The sequence below is a fragment of the Ambystoma mexicanum genome, chromosome 1p (genome assembly GCF_040938575.1).
Source record: "Ambystoma mexicanum isolate Mex_15411 chromosome 1p, UKY_AmexF1_1, whole genome shotgun sequence".
Taxonomy (NCBI): Eukaryota; Metazoa; Chordata; class Amphibia; order Caudata; family Ambystomatidae; genus Ambystoma; species Ambystoma mexicanum.
The window spans coordinates 755,751,954-755,774,592 of NC_090921.1; the positions used below are offsets into that span (position 1 = coordinate 755,751,954).

Below are 22,639 nucleotides of genomic sequence, written 5' to 3' on the forward strand. Positions count from 1 at the left end.
ACTTCTTGTGTAGAACATTAGTCATATTTAGTTTGTTATCAGTTTCTTCTCTTTTTTCCCAGTTCCTTTACACATCTGTTTATATGTTCTACTGTTTCTCCATTTTCTTGTCTTCGCTTCCCGAAATGGCATCTTTCAAGAATGACACTAATGGACTTTTCATAATGTAGATCAAGCATTTTTATACACTTGTCATAGTCCGTAAACTCCACAGACTCCTGATCAGATAGTGCAGGCAGGTTCTCAAACTGTTCCTGACCATAGTTCCCCAAACAATAAATAAGTAGACATGTTCTTCTTAACGTTACTACCTGCAATCTGTAATCTTTATAGATATCTCTTGCTAGGTTGCACCTACTTGTATGTCAACGTTTTTTCTGCCCAGGCTACTATTTCGGTTCCGATTGTGACCATTTGTGAAACGTGCACGTACTTGCAGAGTATTTGCTACTATGTATGTAACCATCTTCTTGTAACTAATGCGCCCAGATGCTGCAGGGCAAGGTGCGCAATGCAAATAAATAAATACAAATATATGTCTTCCTCTCACTGGAGAAATTGAGACCATGCGCTGCAAACCCAATGATCAAAACACTTCTTCCACTGTTTCCATGGCACAGGAGGTTCACCTTTGGTGTCTAAAAAGTCATTAGGAGGCGGTATGCCTTGCATGACTGGCAGAAGTTGCTGATAATTGATTAAATGAGGTTTGAGAAAAATCTGTATATGGTATATTTGTTTATATTATGTGAGATGTGTGGTCCTTCTTGATCCTTTATATTCTTGCAATGTGATGTTCCCAATATATTTGCTTTTTCCTCTTTCTTGTAATTTTGTTAATAGTGTTTTTTTTCTTTATTAATTGCTCTGTACAATTTGGAAGCCCAATTGCCTTTAAAAACAACTACCAACACGTTGCTCAAGGTTGAATGCTCCTTTGTTCAGCAATAATGTCTTTATTTCCTTATCAATTGCACCGTACAATTTGGAAGCCCAATCACCTTTAAAAATAACTAGCAACACGTTGCTTAAAGTTACATGTTCCTTAACATGGCACTCGTATTCTTTATGATTTGCTCCGTGCACTTTGGAAGCCCAATCACCTTTAAAAACAACTAGAAACACGTTGCTCAAATATTATTATATTACATGTGCAAGTGTTAAATTACAAATCATACATCCGCTCATGCTCCAAATTAGTTCTATTATCCCACTTTGAATATAAATAAAATTCTCACCGGATTGTACTGCTGAGCAAGCGTTAGTCTATTGAAGACAGTGATATATTCAAGTAAACTTCCTTGGCCTTTTTTTTTTATTTATTTATTTTTAAAGTGGCACTTGTGATTGCAAACTCCTGGCCTTCATGAATTATGTTCTGTACTTGATCCTTCACACAGATAGTGTGATCGTTTCTGCTCTTCAGTCTTTTGACTTCACGTCTGTTCAATTGTGGTTTTCCTGGAGTTCAGTATATTCCAATTGGTGACCAATGTTACCTGGCTTGCAGGTAGTGGTAAATACAGTGTGAATGAAGAGTGGTTTGCTGTTCTAAGCCAAATAACATCCCATCCTCTTCGCCACTGAAGTATTGGCTCACACAGTATTGTAGATAAATTGGTTTAAGATCCATAGATAAACCCACCAGCTCCACCATAGCTAACAGTTCCTCTCTCAGTTCACTCAGATTAGCATCCTTTCTCCTGGGTTCCACATTCTATATTCCCTCTTCTATTACATCACTGTCCCACAATTACATATAAAGGTGTTAACTGAATGCATGTTCATGTGCGAAGATATTACATGGTCCTTTCTGGATAGTTTGAGGAGGAGTCTGGCTGCTGCATTTTGAATCCGTTGTAGCTTCTTCAGGAGGTATTCTGGTATCCCGAGGAAGAGGCTGTATGCATAGTCGATTCTTGACATGATTAGGGCGACGAGTGTGAGTATTTTGTGGGTGAAGGAGAGGAAAGGTAGGATTCTTCTTGCCGTGTGAAGGAGGAAGAAGCATTTCTTGATTGTGTTTGTCGCTCTAAGGTTAGGGTATTGTCCATCAGGACTCCCAGATTTTTTACTACCTTACATGGAATTGATGCGGTTCGCATTACCGTTGGCCATGGAATGTAGGTGGTGTTCGCTTGATTTTTGGATATAATCATGATTTCTGTCTTTCTGGAGTTGATTTTCAAGTTGTTGGCATTCATCCAATTAAAGACTTCTTTTAGACACTCGATTAGTGTTGAGTGATCGGTTTGGGTGTCTTCGCTTTTGTAGATGATTTGAGTGTCATCTGCGTAGTTGTAGCATGTAATGTTGTATTTTTTGAAGATTCTGATTAGTCCAGTTTGGTAGATGTTGAAGTACAGTGGTGATAGTGAGGACCCTTGTGGTACACCACAGTCATTGACTCGTGGTGTGGATTTGAAGGGCTTTAACCAAACGGTTTCCGTTCGGTCTGCTTAGAAAGATTTAGTCCAGAGTAGTGCCGTGTCTGTTATGCCTAGGTCTTCTAGTCTTTTGGTTAGGGTGTCATGGCTAACTGTGTCAAAGGCTGCAGAGAGGTCGAGCAGAATCAGGGCTGAGGTTGTGTCCGAGTCCGCGTTTGTTTTTAGGTCGTCCCAGATGGACAATAGTGCTGTTTCTGTTCCTCTTGCAGGTCTGAAGCCGACGTGCTTGGTCCAACAGGTGGTGTTTTTCAACGTGTTCTTGAGTTAATTTGTAGACTTAGTTTTCCAGGACTTTTGCTGGGTAGGGAATGTTCGAGATCGGCCTGTAGTTGGAGGTCTTCTACATCACTTGTGTTTTTTAAGAGTGGTTTGATATATGCTGATTTGAATGTTTTTGGTTCCTGTTGCTGGTGAGAGATTTAGGAGGTTTCTGTAATATTCCGATGGTGTTCCTTGAGGGAGGATTGATTTGTCGATGTCCAGGGGGCAGGGGTCCATAGGTGATCCTGCTTTCTTGCTGCGTTTTACCAACAAGACGAATGCCTCTGCTGATATTTCAGGAAAGTTTTGGAGTTTGTGCTGTGGCCCTGTATTAGGTTCGGTTGGTTGAATGTTGTGGTTGGTTGGTCTGCTTTGTATGATTTGTCGGATGTTGTTGATTTTGTACTTGAAGTGGTCTGCCAGGTCGTTGCAAAGTTTCTCAGAGGTGGTTGGGGTGTTGTTGCAGCCTGGTGGGTTTCTTATTTCTTTGATGATCTTTTTGTGAGTTTGTCGCATTGGAGATTCTGTCGTCATAATGCCTTCTCTTCGCATTTTGCATTTCCTTCTTGTATGCTCGGATTTGTTTCTGGAACAGTTTTTTCTTGTCTGGGTTGTATGGTTTCCTCCATTCTAGCTCTGTTTTCTTGTTCTTTTTCATGGTGCTCAGTAGTGGGGTGAACCATTTTGACATTGCTCTTTTTTTTGATGGGGTGAATGGTTTTTTCCGGGGTGATCTTTTCGATTGCATCAGCAATCCATTTGTGTAGCAGCACCGCTTTGCCGTCTAGGTCAGCCAGCTCTAGTTCTGTAATTGAGGGTTTGGTCGTCTCGAGCAGTTCGAACAGGTTGCTCGTTTTGACGGTTTTCCATTTTCTTTTTGTGGTGGTTGTGAGTTTGTGGGCCTGGATGCAGAGTGGAGTTGGTAGTCTGATGATGAAAGGGATGATGAGATGGTCGCTCCACAGTATTTGTATCGGTGGTGCCGAGTCTTTCCTGGGCGAAGATTGCGTCAAGGGTGTGTCCTGCTGAGCGTGTTGCTCCTTTGACCAGCTGACAGTTTCATGGTTGTCAATTGTCCGGTAAGTGAGTTTTGGGAGCGGGTGTCACTTGTTTTGAACCAGATGTTGAAATCCCCCAGGATAGTTAGATGTTCATGCTTGATGGTTATATTGGTGATGGCTTCTATGAAGTTATCGACAAAGGTTGCATCATAGGACGGTGGTCTGTACACCAGGATGAATGTGCTGTTGGTTTTTGGGTTTGCCAATAGGTGTATGACCATGCTTTCGCAGTTGTTGATGTTGAGAGGGTCGTCCGTTTTTATTTTTAGGTGTTCTTTGAATGCTATCGCGAGGCCTCCTCCTTTTTTATGTTTCCTGTTAATTTGAAGGCATTTGAAGTTGGCTGGAAGGCAGCTCTGGAGCGTGATTTTGTAGTGGTTGTCGCGACCCTCACCCAAAACCCCCTCTGGCAAACCCATTGGCCAGGTGCAGTCAGGATTCGGGCCTCTAGAGCCTGGCATCCTCTTCAAAAGCCCTCATGGGGCCAGTCCTGGCGCCTATGGCGCCAGGCTCGTACACCATGAAAAACAATGTGCTTGGGAACTACTTTATTGTATTGTCAGCCAACATGGAGGCATCCACATAGCTTGGTTCCTAAGAACCAAGCTATGCGGTCTAGTGTTTTGGGTGTGGTAGCCTAGGGACTACTTTACCTGGACTATTTTGTTGGGGCTATTTAAACCACACCCGAACAAGACAACACGCTTCGTGTTACTTTGCAGCTTGTAACATGACGCTCACCGTGTCCAGCTATTCCCTCGAACCTCGGAGAAGCAGAACCTGCAAGGAGACAAAGGGATCATTATTAGCAGCAGCATCTTACCTGCAGTCTTCATCTTTAAACACTCGCAGCTACTGAGAACAGCTTCCTCGAATCTGCACGCCTCCCGGACAGAACGACCTGAAAGAGGAAGATAGAGGCAACATTAAAGAAAGCAGTAGAGACATTTACAAATTACGAACTGCTCAAAAGGCTTATCTGTCTGGTCGCCTCTAGGCTGGCACCACTCTGGACATTCCACTCGCGCTGAAGAACACAGCGACCTACAAGAAAGGAAAACACAGGTTAGCAAAGGCAAGACTTCGCAGCGCTGCGCATAGCGCTTACTTACCACATCATAGCGCTCTTAATGCGCCATCATTTACCAGCGGGGCTCAACCAAGCCAGTTCGCCGCGCTGAAGCTCTGCATACCTAAGGGAGAAAAAAAAGAGACATTGGAAACAAAGAAAGGCATGCAGGATAGCAACAAAACTAAACAGTAATAAGACCTACCTGAGCAATATCAAACGGGCCGGCGCCAGTGAAGTAACTGGACTGCACTCGCCCATGAAAGACAACGCACCCCTGCAAAGAAGGCAGGATAGAGAGCATGCCTAATTCTACCACAAGGTGAGGAGAGGGCGCCAGAGGGACTGAAATCATATGGGGATGGAGGGAGGATCCTTACCCCAGTCGGTCAGTCTTGAACACAGTCCTCCTGTATTTTCAGGCAGAACCTTCCCCGCAGACCACATCAGGGCAAAGCTGAGAAGCATACCAGCGAGTAACCCGGCTGGGTGGCATCCCTGTGGATACCAGGTGAGCCCAACAGTCGTCCAGCCATGTTTCTGTGATGAATAGGATGTCAATGCCGTTGTCAGAGGAGGTCAAAGATTTGTTGAATATTTTGACATGGATCTTGCGTTTAATAGATTGCAGTGGAGTTGAGCGGTGTGGTGTGGTTTGGTCTTTATTGTTGGATTAGTCTTCTGATCGGTGTTGGGGTTTCCTTTAAGGATGATCTCTATTTGAGGTGTTGGTATAGGTGCTTCTGTGTTTTCAAAGAGTTCTTCCAGGTCCATTCTTAGTTTTTTATTTTCTCCACAGGTTCTTCTTGCAAGATTTGTGGGTGTCGAGTGGAAGTTGCTCTTGATTTGGTGATGTAGGGTGTTATTGCGTCGATTATATTATTGTTATTTCTAGCGTTGTCTGATCTTCTTCTGCGCAGTTGTGTTTGGTTGTCTGCTGTTGCTGATTTTCGTATTGGGTTGGATCGTTCTGGTGACTGGTTGTTTGTGAGGTATGGAGTTAAGCAGAGGGATTTTTCCTCTTCTGTCAGCATTGGTTCGAATGCCGTTCCTGTGAATCAGAGTGTTTCCTGTAGTTGTGTGTCTTTGTTGCTGTTCCGGTGTCTTTGTTCTTTCTTCTCTTTTTCTTCAACTCCGTACAGGTCGTTTGCGTGGCATCTTGGGTCGCAGACTGTTTTGGTCTTTAATTTGTTTATTTGCTTTGGTCCAACGGTTTTGTGGTGTGGTACTGAGTGAGGGGAGTTGTCCTCTATAACTTTTGGGTACTGTCTGTTGTTGGTCAGCAGCTAATATTGGCAGCTTGTTTTAGTCGGTGTTTTGAGTAAGGTTGGGGAGATTAGTTAGAATTTTACCGTTGGGTTAACTTTGGCTGCCCTTAATAAGCGTCTCCCTGGATGAGTTCACTGCGGTGGGCAGACTATGTGGGGTTGGGAGGGTGGCTAGTTGCTATACAAGAGAACTAATGATTTCAAGCTAGCAGCTAAATTTGAGAGCCTCGCACTGCTCCGCGCCCAGTCGTTCGAAGGATAAGAGTCCCAACCGCAGGCGAGCGAGTAGCGGTCTAAACACAGGTGAAAGAGTACAATTCCAGGCACAGGTGAAAGTATACAATTCTACAATTCTAGGCACAGCTAGGTTTGAGAGTCCTGTATAGTGGGAGAGAGGCCTGTTCTGACCGTTCAAATGGGTGCTGTACTACACATTGCTGTGCTTAATAGTGTGAAGTTTGGAAGGTTGAAGAGGTGTTATTTATTACGAAGGTGTTTAAGGATGGATTTGGTAAGTGGTCTAGGCTTCCAGGGTTCAGTTATTGCTCTATTCCCCACCTAGGCCGCTCTTACCTTACAGGTCCTTGGTCGTTGCTGGTTGACGGCTGGCCACTGGCTTCCCCTGCCGACACCTGCTGACACCTGCTGACACTTCTGCTTGGAGCCACCCTTTGCCTTGGGGCCTGTAGCCGTGGGGGCTGCCCTGAGAGGGTCTGTTATGCCTTGTGCAACAAGGTTCGAGGGCCCAATCAGGGGAGAGGAAGGCAGGCCGGGAGGGTTTGTGGATTGGGAGCTTGGAGGGTCTGGACGAGCTACACTGCTCGCAGGCCTGGGGGAGCCCGAAATGTGCTAAAATTTGTCCCAAATGAGGCCCAAGGGGGTCCTCGCTATAGATGCACTAACCTGGGCAGCCTGGGTTGAAGAAGGTGCTCGCAGGCAGTGCCGGACACCAGAGCCCCACACCAACGAGGGCTGGGCCAATCAGGGAGAGGAAGGCGGGCCGGGAGGCAAGAGGATGGGAGGTTTTGTGGAGTGGAAGCTGGGGAGGGTCTGGGTGAGCTACACTGCTCGTGGGACTGGAGGAGCCCGAATTTTGCTAAAACTTTTCCCAAACGAGGCCCAAGGGGGTCCTCGCTATAGATGCACTAACCTGGCCAGCCTTGGAAGAAGGTCTTTTGCAAGTCTATTGATGCTTTACCAGAAGAGGGTAATGTACGTATGCAGTTGTTGGCCAGTTTTCCCGCAGTAACAAAAGTAGCCTCCCCAGGGCATTTCATGCACATAATCAAGTACACACCACTATTGAATGTACATGTAAAATGCACCATAATTTTGTCGTCTAGCCCCTGTCTGGGGTACCTCGATTGTACTCAACCTGTCTAATTGTGTACAGTTAAGGAATCTTGTTTGTGTGTGCCATGGTGCTATTTGTTTATGGTTTGCTTCATATTTGAGATTGGGTGGTTCTCAGAAAGCAAGAAGGGGCATCTCAAGGAAAATGTTGTGCAGTCTTATCTCACTGCAGGATGGGTTGTAGTTCCTTCAGCAATCTTGCAGAACTCTTCTAACGATAGATTGCTTTTGACCACCAGTTGCGCTTGGGTGAGCGACTGACACACACAGGTTGATTCTCCAATTAGTCAACCAACACCCCATGCCAGGAGTACACAATTCATAAATATAGGAAAACTATAGATAGGTAGATTTCTCTAAAACATAGCCTCACCCTCTTCTCCTCCTCAAACTGCTTCTTGTTCTCCGGAGAAGGATACACAGCCAACCCTTGCGGAAGGAGTTTGTTTCGTCCAATTGACTTCTTCACAAACACAGTGTCGCCTCTGCTCCCAAGACCTGTGAAAAAGGCACAAATGGACCATGAGCACAGAAAAGTACCCCAAAATACTACACAACTCAGTTTATTCAAAAGAAGAAAAAACAACCAGAAAGGCAATGTGAAAGCTGGGTGTAGGCAATCAGAGACCTTGGTAAATGTGTGACCGCCCTTCATCTGGGCCAGTTTGTTATTTGGAAAATGAATCTCAAGTCAACACTAAGATACAAAATTATTATTATTATTTTTAAACACACAGTACAGTACCACTCTTCATCACTCAATGCCTCCCAATACATTTGATAGCTACAGTTCTCTCTTTTCTATTGCAGGACTCGTACAAGAGTGAAACTGGGAGAACAAAGAGACCCCTGACTGGAGCTGGGAGAATAGAATCAAGGACACCCAAGAAAGGACAAGGCAAATCAAAGCCAAAGAGAAATGAGACACCCAACCTGCCTACCACAGACGGTTCCCACACGAGTACTGGGGCAACAAGAAGAGACTGCAGGGGAATAGGAGAGCCACGGAAACCCTTCCAAAACCAAATTGGCAATAAATGCCCCCTCCCCCACACCAGAGCACCTGAATGACGTTAAAGGGAGACAGAGCAGCCGGAGCTCCTCCTGGCGGCTCCAACATCAGAGACATTTTTCAAAACAACAGGAGAACAAGGGACGAGGGAGGGGGACCAAGGGAGCAGCATGAGGAGCGGGCAGGGGGCAACCAAGGGAGGAGCAGGAGGAGGGGGGGCAAGGGAGGAGCAGGAGGAGGGGGGACCAAGGGAGGAGCAGGAGGAGGGGGGCGGGGGACCAAGGGAAAGAGAAGGAGGCAGGAGGAAAAGGGGGAGGGGTCAAGGGGAAGGTGCGGGAGGGGGCCATGGAGAGCAGGAGGGGACCAAGGGGAAGGTGGAGTAAGGCGAGGGGGCCAAGAGAAGGTGGAGGAGGAGGGGGCAAGTGAGGGTGAAAGAGAGGGGAGGGATAGGAAAGGCGGGAGAAGAGTTAAAAGGGAGCGACTAAGTGTGAAACTGAACCAGAGCATTTCAGATTGCCATGTGGCTGGGTTAAAGTGCCAATCTTGCGAATGTTGGAATAAGGCATCTACAGAAAATTCCTGAACAGAGTGAGTTAGATCAGGCTGCTGCCCTTATGTCCTTTTTACAAGCTAGAAATAGATAGTAGGTGTTCTTGATCAAAAGTGGGGCACCCTGAGATTTAGGAACACCTGGGCTTGGGAGGGAATAGCTCACTGGTGACAGGGTATTAAAATACACTAACGGGCATCCCTCCCTCTTCAGTCCTGTGCCTTACTTTAAACCGCTTCCTATCAAACACTGAACAACCTTAACTTACACAATTTGTTACAAAAATGTCAAAATACTCTGATACTCATGAATACTTCAGGCCATTTGCGACACAAGACAGCAAATGTGAAAAAAAAAACTATGTAAAATCATGACTCAATGTTTTTCAAGTTTCTGAATGAACATGTTAAAATTTGAACTCTGCTGGTTCATGAATTTCAATGTATTGGTTCTGAATCAATTAGTCCCAGGACCTTGATCCTTGAATTCTTGTAGGTTTCCAACTAATATTCTGTCACTCACATTACTTCTTCTGTCTGCTGTAGGCTCTGCACTATAGCTCCTAAATATAGATTCCTGCATCGTGGAGCATGCATAAGCACCTTAGAAGTTGGAAGCAGAGGGCTTGCTTGAGCTTTTCAGGGGTTGCACGGAGCTGGTGCACCATGCACCTCAGAGACAGATACTAGTTTTCTAGGTGCATAGCACATTTATAAATATTAAGGAAACTCTACTTGGGTAATCTCAGCCCTACAGATAAAGGCAGTATCAGCCACTTCACTCGCAAAACATTGGCAAACACTCTTAACAAAAATTAAAAATAGGGAGTAAAAATACTCCCAACCAGAAATAGGAAAAATAGAATGCAGACTCTTGCACCCCTGCTTTCACCCTCACAACTCCATGGATACATTTGGACTAGTAGTACACATAGTACCGCAGGAAGAAACTACTAGGTTAACTGCCCGATTGTAAGAAGTAAACATGCATTTTCTAATGTGCATTTAAAACTAGGTGCAAAAAATTAAATATTACAAAAACATTTGTTTCAGACAAATCATACTTTTACTCGCTTATAAAATAATCACTGGGAATTGGACTTCCATTACTACTTCCAAAAAATCATTTTACTCTGAACAATAAGAAGTAATCTACTCCCACTTCCAAATTTTATCTAGAGCAGTGGGTAACCTGAACATTAGTTGAAGGGAACAACTCTAATACCCACAATTAATTGGTAATTGCAGTAAACATCACACTCATACCATACAACAGCAAAAAGGTCAAACATGGACCTAAAATGTTATTATAGAACCAATACATACAATTAAATTAATTCCAAATAACAGCTTTCTGATAATACAAGATCCTTTCAGTACTGTAATAATATTTACCATAGTTAAAGTACAATTCTAGCTCCATTAATTTGGTCAGCTAAAATTAGCTTCAACACAACTTCCCCTAACAGAAGTACAACATAAATAAAATGCTTGGCAAGAATACAGAACACCCGTCATACAAAAAAAGTATCCCAGTGTCCCATTTCTGAAGTGGGATCAGCCATCTGGTGCCTTAAGTTTGGCACACAATGAACCAAAGGGTATAGAGCAGACAATATTTCAGGATCTTTATTCATACAATCAGAAAAGTATACCACATATTACACATTGGACATTGAGCGAGATCTCAAGACATAATCTGCCCCCAATTCATTACAGTTTCTTACAAAAAATAGTTAAACAACAACAGAATCATGTAGGGGAGATCTGCCATAACGGCTCACAGATATGCCAGTGTGTGGTTTTCGGTCAGTCACTGTATTACATGGTATCCATCGGATCACAATCCTTGCACATCATAAAATCATGTCATCCAGATACACATTAGTCTGGACTTTCAGCATCTTTTTAAGGAAGTCCATCCTTGTCCATGCTCTTAAGAGGTCCATTAAAGCATAAACTATATCCAGAATTATCGACAAATGACATGCTCTCAGATCTGATCTGATCCCATTCCTAATCAGACGTCCCTTCAGATGTGGTTTAAGCAGTTGGAATAACAAGGGACAAAAACCAGTGCTGAACATTTTGTACATTACTAGGGCAACACTGACTTTCCTATCTTCTGTCGGAGCGACCACACACCTCGCTACTCAAAATAAGCCCCCTTCTCAAGAAATGAGTGCACGTTTGTCAGTAAAGCAAGTTTATAGAATACAAACGACCAAGATGGTCTAGACAGCTCCTCAGAGACAAAAGTAACCAGACTCTCCTCAAACCACACAAATGTTGTACCTTATATAGATGGTTCCAACATTATTCACATTTCATCATAAAGTCAACCTCCCACCCCAAATATGATCGGCTAGCCCTATACAATGAAATCGAAACCCCCACCCAAGAGCCCATGTTCTTATTGGACATGGTCACAGTTTACTAAGCACCATCCCCTTCAACATACATTTGCATTAGCTCATATTTACAAGTACAACCCGTTTTGGGCCCTTTCCATAGTTGATCATGACATCAGCACATAATTACTTTTTCACCGACAACAATCCTAATTCATTACAAGTTCCATCTGGTCAGGGACCTCTAACCCCGGGTGTGATGCCCATGGCTTTTACAAGAACACCATCACTATGGGGAGAGAAATAAACAAGTTTACTTTGAACCAGCAATAAATATCTAATCTTCCCAGACTTACTGGCGTCACTGGCATTTCTCATTTCACCTTATACTATAGAGACTGTCATTTTAGCCCACATGGCATCTGGCCACGTCCTGGTCATCGTCCCAAGAGCCCAATTGAAACCCATAAACCATTTGCCACTGCTGCCCTAAGCACCTCTTGCACCCGGTTTATTAACTACTGTACTACTCTTCCATCTATGTTACATCCTGTATGCATATCTGTCTCAACCTTCAAGAGGCACGTGTTCCTAGTATGTATTTAATGCACCTACTATGTCCCTCACATGTACTCTGATGTAGTTCCCTGCAACAAGAGGTGAGCTTTCCCGAAGGCGCTAGAGAGCCCACAGCCAAGATGGCTGCATCTCTGTGCACCCGTAGTCAGACCAGAGAAGAGGCGAGGCCAAAAGCTACCCATCGGGGTCCACGTCAGTCCACAGGCCTTGGGTGCCCCACCTGTGTGGTCACCGTATAGCGGTCCAATTCTGATGCCAAACGGGATGCTGGAAGTGCTGATTTGAGAAGTCTGTGTAGCACATACAAGAGGCCCGGGAGTGTGGTCGGACGCTGACTTCGCATAGCTGCTGGGAGCGGCCCGGACCTCGCGCACCGAGACTGTTGTGGTAGCTGTCGGAGGAGAGCACCCTGGCGAGGAGCTGCCATCCGAACCCAATCCCTGGAGGTGAGATACCCAGCAGCCCAGTGAAATGGAGGCAGTCTGTGGGCCCCCAGGGTGAGGCTGTAGCTCCAACTACAGGGCCGGCCTGCCAGAGGAGGAGGAGCAGGACAGAAGGGAAGGCAGGGTTAGCGAGGATCCCAGCCTCTGGAGGAATAGCGGCCTGATAGACCTGGTGGCCTTAGCGGCGGTGAGTGTGCCGCTTCTAGCGGGGACCCGGGAACCGAGACCAGCTGTGTGCTTGGAGGTGGGCACTGGCCCCGCGAAACAGAGCCTCAGAGCGAAGAGCGGGTAGACTGCATGCCCGGACGGGCTTCCCCCTGCAGAGCAGACGTGTGCGGGTGACACCCCCAGCCCCCACCTGATTGACGGAACTGAGCGAGGGTCCCCGGGTGACATCTGAAGCAGAACAGAGCTTTGGAAGATGGCTATAGTGAGGACCCCGGCAGCTATATCCTGTGGCTCATCTGATCTCACAGGGCCGTAACATTTCACACAAGGTGCAACGCGGGGGCTCCAGCTGAGTGTAACAGGACATACAACTGCCTACCCAAGGCCACAGTGCAAGTTTTGAAAGGAGGTTGAACCTGAGGCCCAGCACAAGAGGGCGCCAAGGCAAACAGTGATTAAATAGTAGCAGTGCAAGGGCGCACTAACTGCTGCCTCCCCTTGGAGATTGGACTCCAGCCCAGAAGTTACACGCATCGGAAGTAATTTGGGGTAAGCTGACAGATACTACCCTGAGTCGCCCTGACAGCACTGATAGCTAAGTGTGAAGACCAGCGGCGAAGACTGACAAACAGGGGGAGAAACCGGAGGCAAGCAGCTGTACCAATTGGAGGCTGCGTCCCTCTGGGGAACATGATGGGACCCTGTGCTGCAATCCGGCCATTGTGAGGAGGCCGTGTCGGTGCCACCATCAGACCCTAGCAAGAGAAAGTGAGCAGTATTCTGCACCGCCTAGAAAACATCCGAGAGAGAGCCCGGGGCTGCTCCCACGGTGGTCAATAGGTATCTGACTCAGGAGCAGAAACGGCCCCAGGTGCATCTCCTACTGCACGGAATCTACACCGGGGACAATAGCTGCGAACCCTACCAAGACCTATATGACGAAGCAAAACAAGTGGCAGTACCGCTTACCATTCACCAAAAAAGAAGGACTTTACAAGTAGAGCAACAAGCTGATGGCATCCCATGAAGCCCCAGAAATGCTGTCAACAGGGACACAGGCAGAGGTAACCGCAGGGCCAAGCGAGAGTGCTCCAATGTCGGAGCTGAGAAAGGTGCTGGAGGAAATGAGACCGGGCTTCGCTTCCATTAACAAAACTGGACAGGATGGCATATAAAAAGTCGACAGAATGCAATAAAGCATACACATGGAGAGTGGCAGAACCTCCGAGGCCGAACTCCGGGTGAGCGCGCTGGAGGATACCAGCAATGAAGAGACACTGCGGAGGGAGGTGAAGACCATCAGAGACAGAAATTAAGACTTGGAAGCAAGGTCAAGATGAAATAACATCTATGTAGTGGGGGTCCCGGAGTCACTCGCAACAGAACATGGAGGTCTTCATGGAGAACTTTATCAAGGATGTGCTACAAAGGCCCCCAATGTCCTCCCAATTCCTGGTGGAGAGTGCGCACCGGGTGTCACAGATCACTCCAAGACCAGGCCAGAACCCTCACCCGATAATAGCACGAGTTCTGAATTATTGGGACCACAATACCATGCTCCTCAGAGTGCAGTAACTCAGAGACCTCACCTATGAGAATGTCAGAGTATCTTTCTACCTGGACTTCACCCCGGCAGTCCAGAAAGCCTGCCTTCCTTTCCTGGCAGCAAAAAGGGCACTCTGTGACCGAGGGATACAGTACTCAATGCTAACACATGGAATGCCAAACTGAATTCAGTTAAAAATGGTACTGTTGAGAGATCACCAGGGGGCGCTGAAGAAGATGGCCACGTGAAAGAGGAGCTCCACGCTTGGCCTTGAAACGTTATATTATTGAGGACCCGACTGACACCAGCAAGGTTCCCGGAGGGTTGCAGTGTCGAGCCTCCAGACCCCCGACTATAGTGCTAACGCAGAGGGATAGATGTGGGTCCCTGACAGCAGCGTGGAGGCAATCTTGGGAGTGCGGACCAATAAACAGACGGACCGCTGGCCTGCCCATGACCTATTGAGACGCCCGCGGGAGGGATGCGGGGGAACACTGGAGCTGGGGGAGTGGCGGAGGACTGCAGACCCCCGCCTTCCCCCTCCCGCTGGCCTAACAGGTAAGAAGCACCAGCACTGTTGAGCACCCGATGTAGAGTGTGACGGGGTGGGGTGTAGAGGGGGACCCGGTGGAGAAGTCCACCCCAATCTGGTGTAGGATGCTGCCAAGGCTACAATTAGGGGTCTGCTGATAGCGGAGGAGGCAAGGAAAAAGCGGGAAAGGGGCCTCATTGAAAACAGATTACAAGAGGAAATCCGGGGGCTTAGGGCAAGGTTGACTGGGAGGTCTGGAAACAGGACAGTGCTATTGCAAGATATTCGAGGCAAGAGACAGTCATTACATTCCACACCAATGGGAGAGGTAGTCAAGAAAATTACATATGCCAAACAAGGGGACCAGAGGTGGGGGGGGGGGGGTACAGGCAGGTAGAAAAGATCAGGCGCGCTTGGTAAGAGCTGTTGTGGCTGGACTGCCTGCTGGTGTGCTGGAGAAGCTGACTCCTAACTTACTAAGCGTGAACTGTGACCTGTATTATCACAGAGAAAGCTGTAGAGCACTTTAAACAGCGTGGATTGCATCGTGGGAGGAAGACACACCTCCTACCCACAACACCTTATTGTAACCCACGCGCGCATTTCGGTAAGAGCTGTTGTGGCCGTTAGGGGTGAGTGAGGCTGATTATTATAATTACCCTTGTCTGAGTGCTTGCAACAAACTCAACAAATTGTATGAAGCAGCAAATATACACTCTTAAAACCAACATGCTGAAGCACATAGCCATCACACATGCTTCAGTCACTCTAAGATCCACCCCTGTAAAACCGTCGCCCCTAATTGCCACCAGGACAAAACTTACGTCATGGAAGATATCCGAGATTACTGCACTTTCAAAGCAACCGCAGCATAATTTCGTCAAAGATCGTACGCCATTACAACAGAACGAGGCGGCCCTGGCACCTCTTTGCTATAAACAACTCGCAACCAATTTCTGTCAACGTTTCGCTGACGGACACTCAATTAGTAACAGGTGTTAACTATCGCCCTGAACATCGATATAAACAGATCGGTAAATGAGAAAATGCTACTTAATGCCGTTACGGGCGATAAGGTGGCAGTTTTGCCTTGCTTTGATGAAGTAATTCGTGAACTACCACCTCAACTCCGAACTCAGAGTGAGTTAAATGATGCGGAGGCCACCTGTCTAAACCCTCTAACTAGGACGGCTGACAACCTTCAAGTCTGAACAAAAGAAATGGATAATGAAAGTCCACTGACACAATGCAAAAGCCCAGAGGCTTCAATAGGCGTTCCGGCGTGTTTTTCCCCAATCTCTATTGTGTCAATGAGCCCACGGAACTCCACGAATCAGTCCAATAGCATTTTTGATCAGCCCGTACACAATAATTCACACCACTCACTTTCCTACATCCACCCCGCACCGCGTAGAGCTCAGCGGCCCTCAGTGGTGGATGAGATCAGGTTGCCACCCCAACTTGATCACAATAAGCAACTACCTCTCATTGAGATTACTCTTAATGCCATGAATATTACTATGTTGTCACTCACCAAATTATTTGAAACTTTAGATCGTAAAATTAACACACAATCTATCCAGATAGAAAAGATCACCACATGGATGAAGGCTTTTGACCAGAAACATCATGTAATGAAAGAAGCAGTTATTGATAAACATCTAGAAGAGCCACTCAAACAATTAATTTTTAGAGATAATGTTCTAACATCACAGGATGATTGTGTGATAGTGAACTCCTTGGAAGGGGTCTTGGGCTCCACTGTCTCAATTGGGACTGAAAAACTGCTGGTCGCCAATACATCTCCAGTTCCGGAAAGAGTGAACAATAATATACCTATTTCCGAGACTAGCAGACCGGTGGTTTTTAATGTTTCAAACTAAACCCTCCATAATTGTTAGCAAAAGTGACTCTGCACCCACGGTGGCAACAAACCAAACACAAGCTACTCCTTTGAATCAAATAACTGTTCCATAAACTTTAGATCATGCAATGCCCTGGCCAACCAATGAGGTTGGATGGATGGCCGGGCGGCAAAACAAAGATTTTGAACCGCATTAAAAGGAATGCCAAAAACAGCAGAAAGCACTAATCACAAAAAAGAACTTGAAAATTAAACCTTATGCACCCTAGACAGTCTGATTAGTGCAATTACAGCAGCCGAAGTAAATGCTGGTCCCGAAACCAACACTCAAACCAAAGAAATGCTTGCTAAAGTTCCACTTAAAGCCGATGAGAGCACATCCATTTCAGCTTACGAAAATGCGGCTAAAAACACAGGAGGCCGCCCTGCAAATTCCAACTCCGGTAACATTACCTCAGAGGGAGGATACAATTGTCAAGGAACCAGGCCTAGTAAAAGATATCTTACCGCAAATACAAACAAACCATGATCAAATCGTCCCTTCATTTTTTTTTGAGACAACAAAGAGTCATTGGGGCAGATGAGAGAACTCAATTGAGCACCCACGACAGTCACAGGTTGCAAGTCGACGGGGATCTGTTTTCCCACAGCAATCTAATGACATGAGAGAGAACGAGTCAATAAAACTTTCAAATTATCGGCAATCTGTGAGTGAACAAAGCCAAACACCAGGTTCGGATCCAAATTACACCAAATGTTACATAATGAAATGTAGAGATGCTCCCTTTCCCTCATATGATGTAAATCGCACTTCCATCCTGGCAATATTCAAGGATATATCCTGCCAGCAAGATATTACGACACATGATATCAAACAGGTTGAATTCCTGAACGACGAAGTACTCACGACAGTAAGAGTCTGGGTACCTTCCAATGTCGTAAGAAAGCTTTTGTGGCAGGCAAAAATAGATCTGTTCGCGCTTGATTTCGTCCTGGCGCAATACCCGTCAGTAGTCTTCAAACCTGTATCTCAAAAACAAAGTGAATTGGGACAAAACAGATTTCTCTCTAGAACCCCGCAAATTTATAAACAGAGCTCAATCAGAGAAAATGATTCTCCAATAGGACATATGAATAATGTAAGATCATAACTAGCACAGGTTGATGAGGGGGGGTTAGGGGGGTCGTCTCACTGGGAAGTTGGAATACGGGAGGCTCAGCCCATATATTTGGAGTCAGCGCAGCCATTATTGCTGATTTCAATATAATTGCGCTACAAGAAACTTGGCTGACTGACCAGCCTGTGTGGGATGGTCATGAAATAATGCTCCTACCAGCCAAGGCTGGCCTTAGAGGACGTCCATCCTCTGGTAGCAGCTCATTTGAAAGATGGCCTAGAAATCTTTCCCTGGGCCTCTCCCAACAGTTATCAGCAGCTGGTTAAGATAAAATATCCCAGAGGCTTTAAAGCGCTAGTAAACATCTATCTCAATGCTATGGCGATATCTGATGGTTACATCTTTTCAGGACCTGGAGAATTTACTTGATATGATACTTTTGGACCCCGATATAAATAATACAGTATTGATGGGTGAACTCAATCTGAAAGGTTTTCAACCTGGGCACATCAAAAAAGATCCTGCATGCCAGAGGTGGCTATGATGTATGAACTCACGGCAATTTTGCATGCTCAATGAGCATTTGCAACGGACAATCCACCTAAGAGCACTTGGCGGCGAGGCAAAAGTGAGTTCATCATCGACATACATTTTCATAGATAGATTAACTTTTAATCAAACATCCGCATTTGAGGTAAAGACTCAAGTGCATAGTAACCATGAGCTTTTAACAACGCGCTGGTCATATGTCAATGACCAAGCAAAGCCTTCTGGTATCTCATACCCCTTTTCGGGGATTATAAATAATACTAAAACATGATTTTGGTGGGATGATCGCTCCCTTGATTCTCTAAATACTAGATTAGGAAGTATTAGACAATATCCAACATAGGGGGGGGGGGGGGGGGAACACTATACTTCCCTTTTGCAGCTTTATAAACAATCAGTTGGCTCACAGTCTGAACACTCGAAAGCCAAAACACTCCTTTGATGGCAAAATTCAGGTCCGAAAAGCTAGACTTCGTAAAAACAAGAAAATGGTCATGCAAATGCCAATTGCATTACGAGTAGCATCCATTAAAAATTTAAAGTGCAAGTATATGAACTGGCTACGCTCACACAGAAGTCTGCTATACCAGACTGATGGCGAAGACATGTTGAAAGCCATACAGTCTATAAATAGTGCAGGAATCTGGTCCTTAATTAATCTAGCATCCCATAAAAAACAACTTCCTGTCCAAATTAATGGTGTACTACAACACCAATCGATAACACACTGTGTCCAATTGTATGAAGCGCCACCATATGGTGAAAGCAAGGAGACTGTTGTCCACTCTAATTTTGATAAATTGGCCATCACGGAGGAGGACATTCTCTATTACATTACGAAATCCAGCAGATCCCGAGCCCCAAGTAATTACATGTTTAAAGCACATCCACATATGTGGGTTAAGATCTTGTATAAAATCTTTCAGAAGATTTTAAGAACCAATGCTACTCCAGATTCTTGGCTTAACTCTGTTGCGATTCCCATATTCAAGAAGGGCGATCGGACCTGTCCCAAGAACTACAGGCCGATCGCCGTTCTAGATGCTCCAGGCAAAGTGTTCTCGAGATTTATCCTGAGAGATTTTGATGCATGGACGAAAGGGAGTTCACAGCGAGATCCCTGCCAAACAGACTTTGTTCCAGGAATGGGCACTGCCATTAATCTGTTAATGAAGGCCATTATGTTCCATCATATGGAATTAAAACAACCAATATACTTTACCTTTGTGGACCTAAAGGCAGCTTTCGATATTCAGTCTCTAGAGAACTGTTGTACAACAAATTGAAACTTGCCATGTGTCCACCCTACTCTGCCTCATTCGAGCTCGACATACAAATACAAAGATGCAAGTGAGAGTAGATTAAGAGGGGAACTGGTCTCCTCATATTGAGACCCATAGAGGCCTAAAACAAGGATGTATCCTTGCCTCAGTGCTTTTTAACTTCTTCATTGCAGATGCTTCGAGAGTGTTCACACACATCTCTGATGCTCCGAAATTGGCATGCAGAACCATTCCCGCATTATTTTACGCGGATGATTTAGTCTAACTCCATAAGGAATGCAACGCTTATTGAATGCCTTCGACACTTATGTTAAAGCTAATTTTCTAGCCATTAACTAAGATAAAACCGAAATAATGGTTTGTGTCAATAAAGCAAGAGACCCATCCACGAAACTCAAGTGGACACTTAAAAAAAAATAACTGGAGTTGTCGAATACACACACATTCAGAGTGACAATGGCAGCTCATTGGGAAAGTCTCCAATTCTGTTCTGTACTTCCTTGTTTGTACTCTTCTTGTACTTATAAAAACTTAATAAAACTGAATAAAAAAATAAAAAAAAATTTTAAAAAGTGTTTATTAGATGTCTTGAGAGTAAACTCACCACGTCTATTTCACAGGCCAGATTAATACTACACCAATATGGCAAATTTTCCATCTGTCCGGTACTAAAAAAAATAATAATTCTACAGAAAACTACACCATACTTATTTATGGTGCAGAAACCAAAAACATCATTCCGGAAATGATCTGGAATAAATTAGAAGCCACATTTTGGAGGCAATTACTGAATTTGCATCAATGTGTTCCTGACGTGTGGATAAGGCATGAGATGGGCTTAATCTTGATAAACATCAGATATACATGGAACATAATGGCCCGGTTTAGAAAATGTAAAATGGTGCACTCTTGATATATAGGGCACTCTTGCAAATCACATGTGCCAAGCAGAAGATGTATTCACGCGAAAATTGATGTTAAAAGTACAGCAAGCAATGGAAAGTGCTGATATTACCCTTGAATAATTATTACATAAACAATCAAGGGCAAAAACCGAATTGTTTCAGCAAGATTGGATAATTACACAAGCCAAATGTATGCAATATCATGATTTTGCATTGCAGTCTTTTGCCTATGAAAAATACAATCAGCTTGAAATTTATCTAAGAAAATCTCCCTCGCCTGAACACAGACTCTGTTTTATGCGCATTAGATTTAATCTCTGGTATACCAAAGAAGTACTGAACAACCGCAAAAAGATAAGTAAGGATTATAATCATTGCCGCTAATGTGAATAAGAACGAAAACTTGAAAACACTTATTGGTATCGTGTGAAACATTCACACTGTTGAGGGTGCGACACCTGAAACCTTTATTTAGAGAATCTAGTGGAATGACATCTGATTCACTTTGGCAAGCAATATTCTCTGGTCAGCATGCTTCGTTTCGCTTTGGTGCAGTTACCTTCCTTAAAGCCTTGCGATTGGAAATGCTGCAAACAGTGATGGTGTGATGACAGGAGTGTCGGTTTAGCGAGCATAATTGTCTGAGGAGTAAAACATAACTCTCATATTTTGTGTTCGGTTCTGCCCAATGAATTGCTTTGTGTTAAAATAACATTGAATGCATCCAATTACTTTTTAAAAGATTTTCCGTTTTAAACCTTAGAAAAAGGTGGATTTTAATGTTGATCCAGAGACAAATTCTCTTAGAGTTGCTTTTGTGCTTTTTTTTAATGATTATTTTAGTCATTCCATTCTCCTTTTTTTCCCCCTTTCTTTTTTTGTCCCTTTTTTCTTATCTTATTGTGATTATTCTAAAAATATAAATTGTAAGCTGTAATTTGTAATTTTGAATATTGTATAAAATCTGATTATTGAAAAGTTGACTTAGTCAGCTATATCAATTTAAAAAAAAAAAAGGGGGGGATCAGGGACCACAGAAAGGGATGGGATGCCTGGATGCTTTGCGGATTATTATGCAGCACTATACAGAAAAGCCCCAGATCCAGGAGAAGATGCGGTTAGGTCATACCTGGAAAGCCCGGCAATGCCAAAGCTCTCGACGGAAGCCATTGCTGTTTTGGAAGCCAAGATTACGGCAGAGGAAGTAGTGACAGCAATAGGGAAACTGAAGACCGGGAAAGCCCTGGGGGAGGATGGGTATACTTCAGATTTTTTATAAGCAATTTCAAGAATGACTGGCAGGACAGCTGGTCTTCAATGCCAAGAGTGATAGCAGTGAGGTTCCCCCCTCCTTTCTAGAAGCAAGAATAGTAGTAATACCAAAAACGGGAAAGACCAGACGTATTGCCAGGCATATAGGCCCATCTCGCTTCTCAATGTTGATGCCAAGCTCTTCATGCAGGTATTGGCAACAAGGTTGGAAGGATACCTCCCGAAGCTGCTCCACATCGATATCGGGTTGATCAGGAACAGGCAGGGGACAGACAACCTCAAAAAAACCCTCCACATGCTGCATTCGCATGTGGTCAAGGAACAAGGAGCATTGATAATATCGCTCAAAGCCGAATAAAAAATCCTTTGACCGCGTTAGCTGGTTGTTCCTGCAGTAGGTTTTAGCGTCAGTAGGAATGGGAGAGAAACCGGCGAACTATATTCAAGGCACAGGTCGAAAGTGGTAGTAAATGGGGCAGAATCAGGACCGTTTGGGCTAGGAAGAGTCACTCGACAGGGCTGCCCCTTGTTGCCTCGCCTATACGCGCTGGTAATGGAACCATGGCCGATAGATGTTAGGGCGGATAGCCAGATCCATGGTGCCAGGGTGGGTGGGATGGAATATAAACTTAATCTTTTCCACAGATGATGCCCTCCTGTACATAACACCCCCAGGTGTCCCTCCAGAGATTATTAGACTACTGGAGGTCTATGGGCAACTATCCAGGTTCAAAGTGAATCTCAATAAATCAGTGGCCCACACGGTGGGACCAGATTGAAGAGTACACAAAGGGACTGGCGTTTAATGCTAGATACAATGGGTTTTGGTACTTAGGGATGAGACACAGAGGGACCTTGGTAATCTGTTCAGTAAAAATCCCCCCACCAACCTCCAATGGGATAAAGTCAAGACAGATCTTGACCGATGACCCAGGCTTAACCTGTCCTGGATGGCTAGACTTCTTGTATGAAGATGGTAGTCCTCCCAAAATTTCTCTTCCTGTTCTAA

At 44.9% G+C, this 22,639-nt stretch overlaps 1 protein-coding gene across 2 annotated transcripts in view; it reads right to left on the bottom strand.

Annotated features, from left to right (window-relative positions):
- MRPL9 (mitochondrial ribosomal protein L9) overlaps positions 1-22,639 on the bottom strand; it is a 201,053-nt gene that overhangs the window by 119,149 nt on the left and 59,265 nt on the right. For both annotated transcript variants that reach the window (XM_069650719.1, XM_069650727.1), the window contains exon 3: positions 7,833-7,957. In XM_069650719.1, the coding sequence (XP_069506820.1) occupies positions 7,833-7,957 (125 nt within the window). The remainder of the gene's footprint in view (positions 1-7,832; positions 7,958-22,639) is intronic.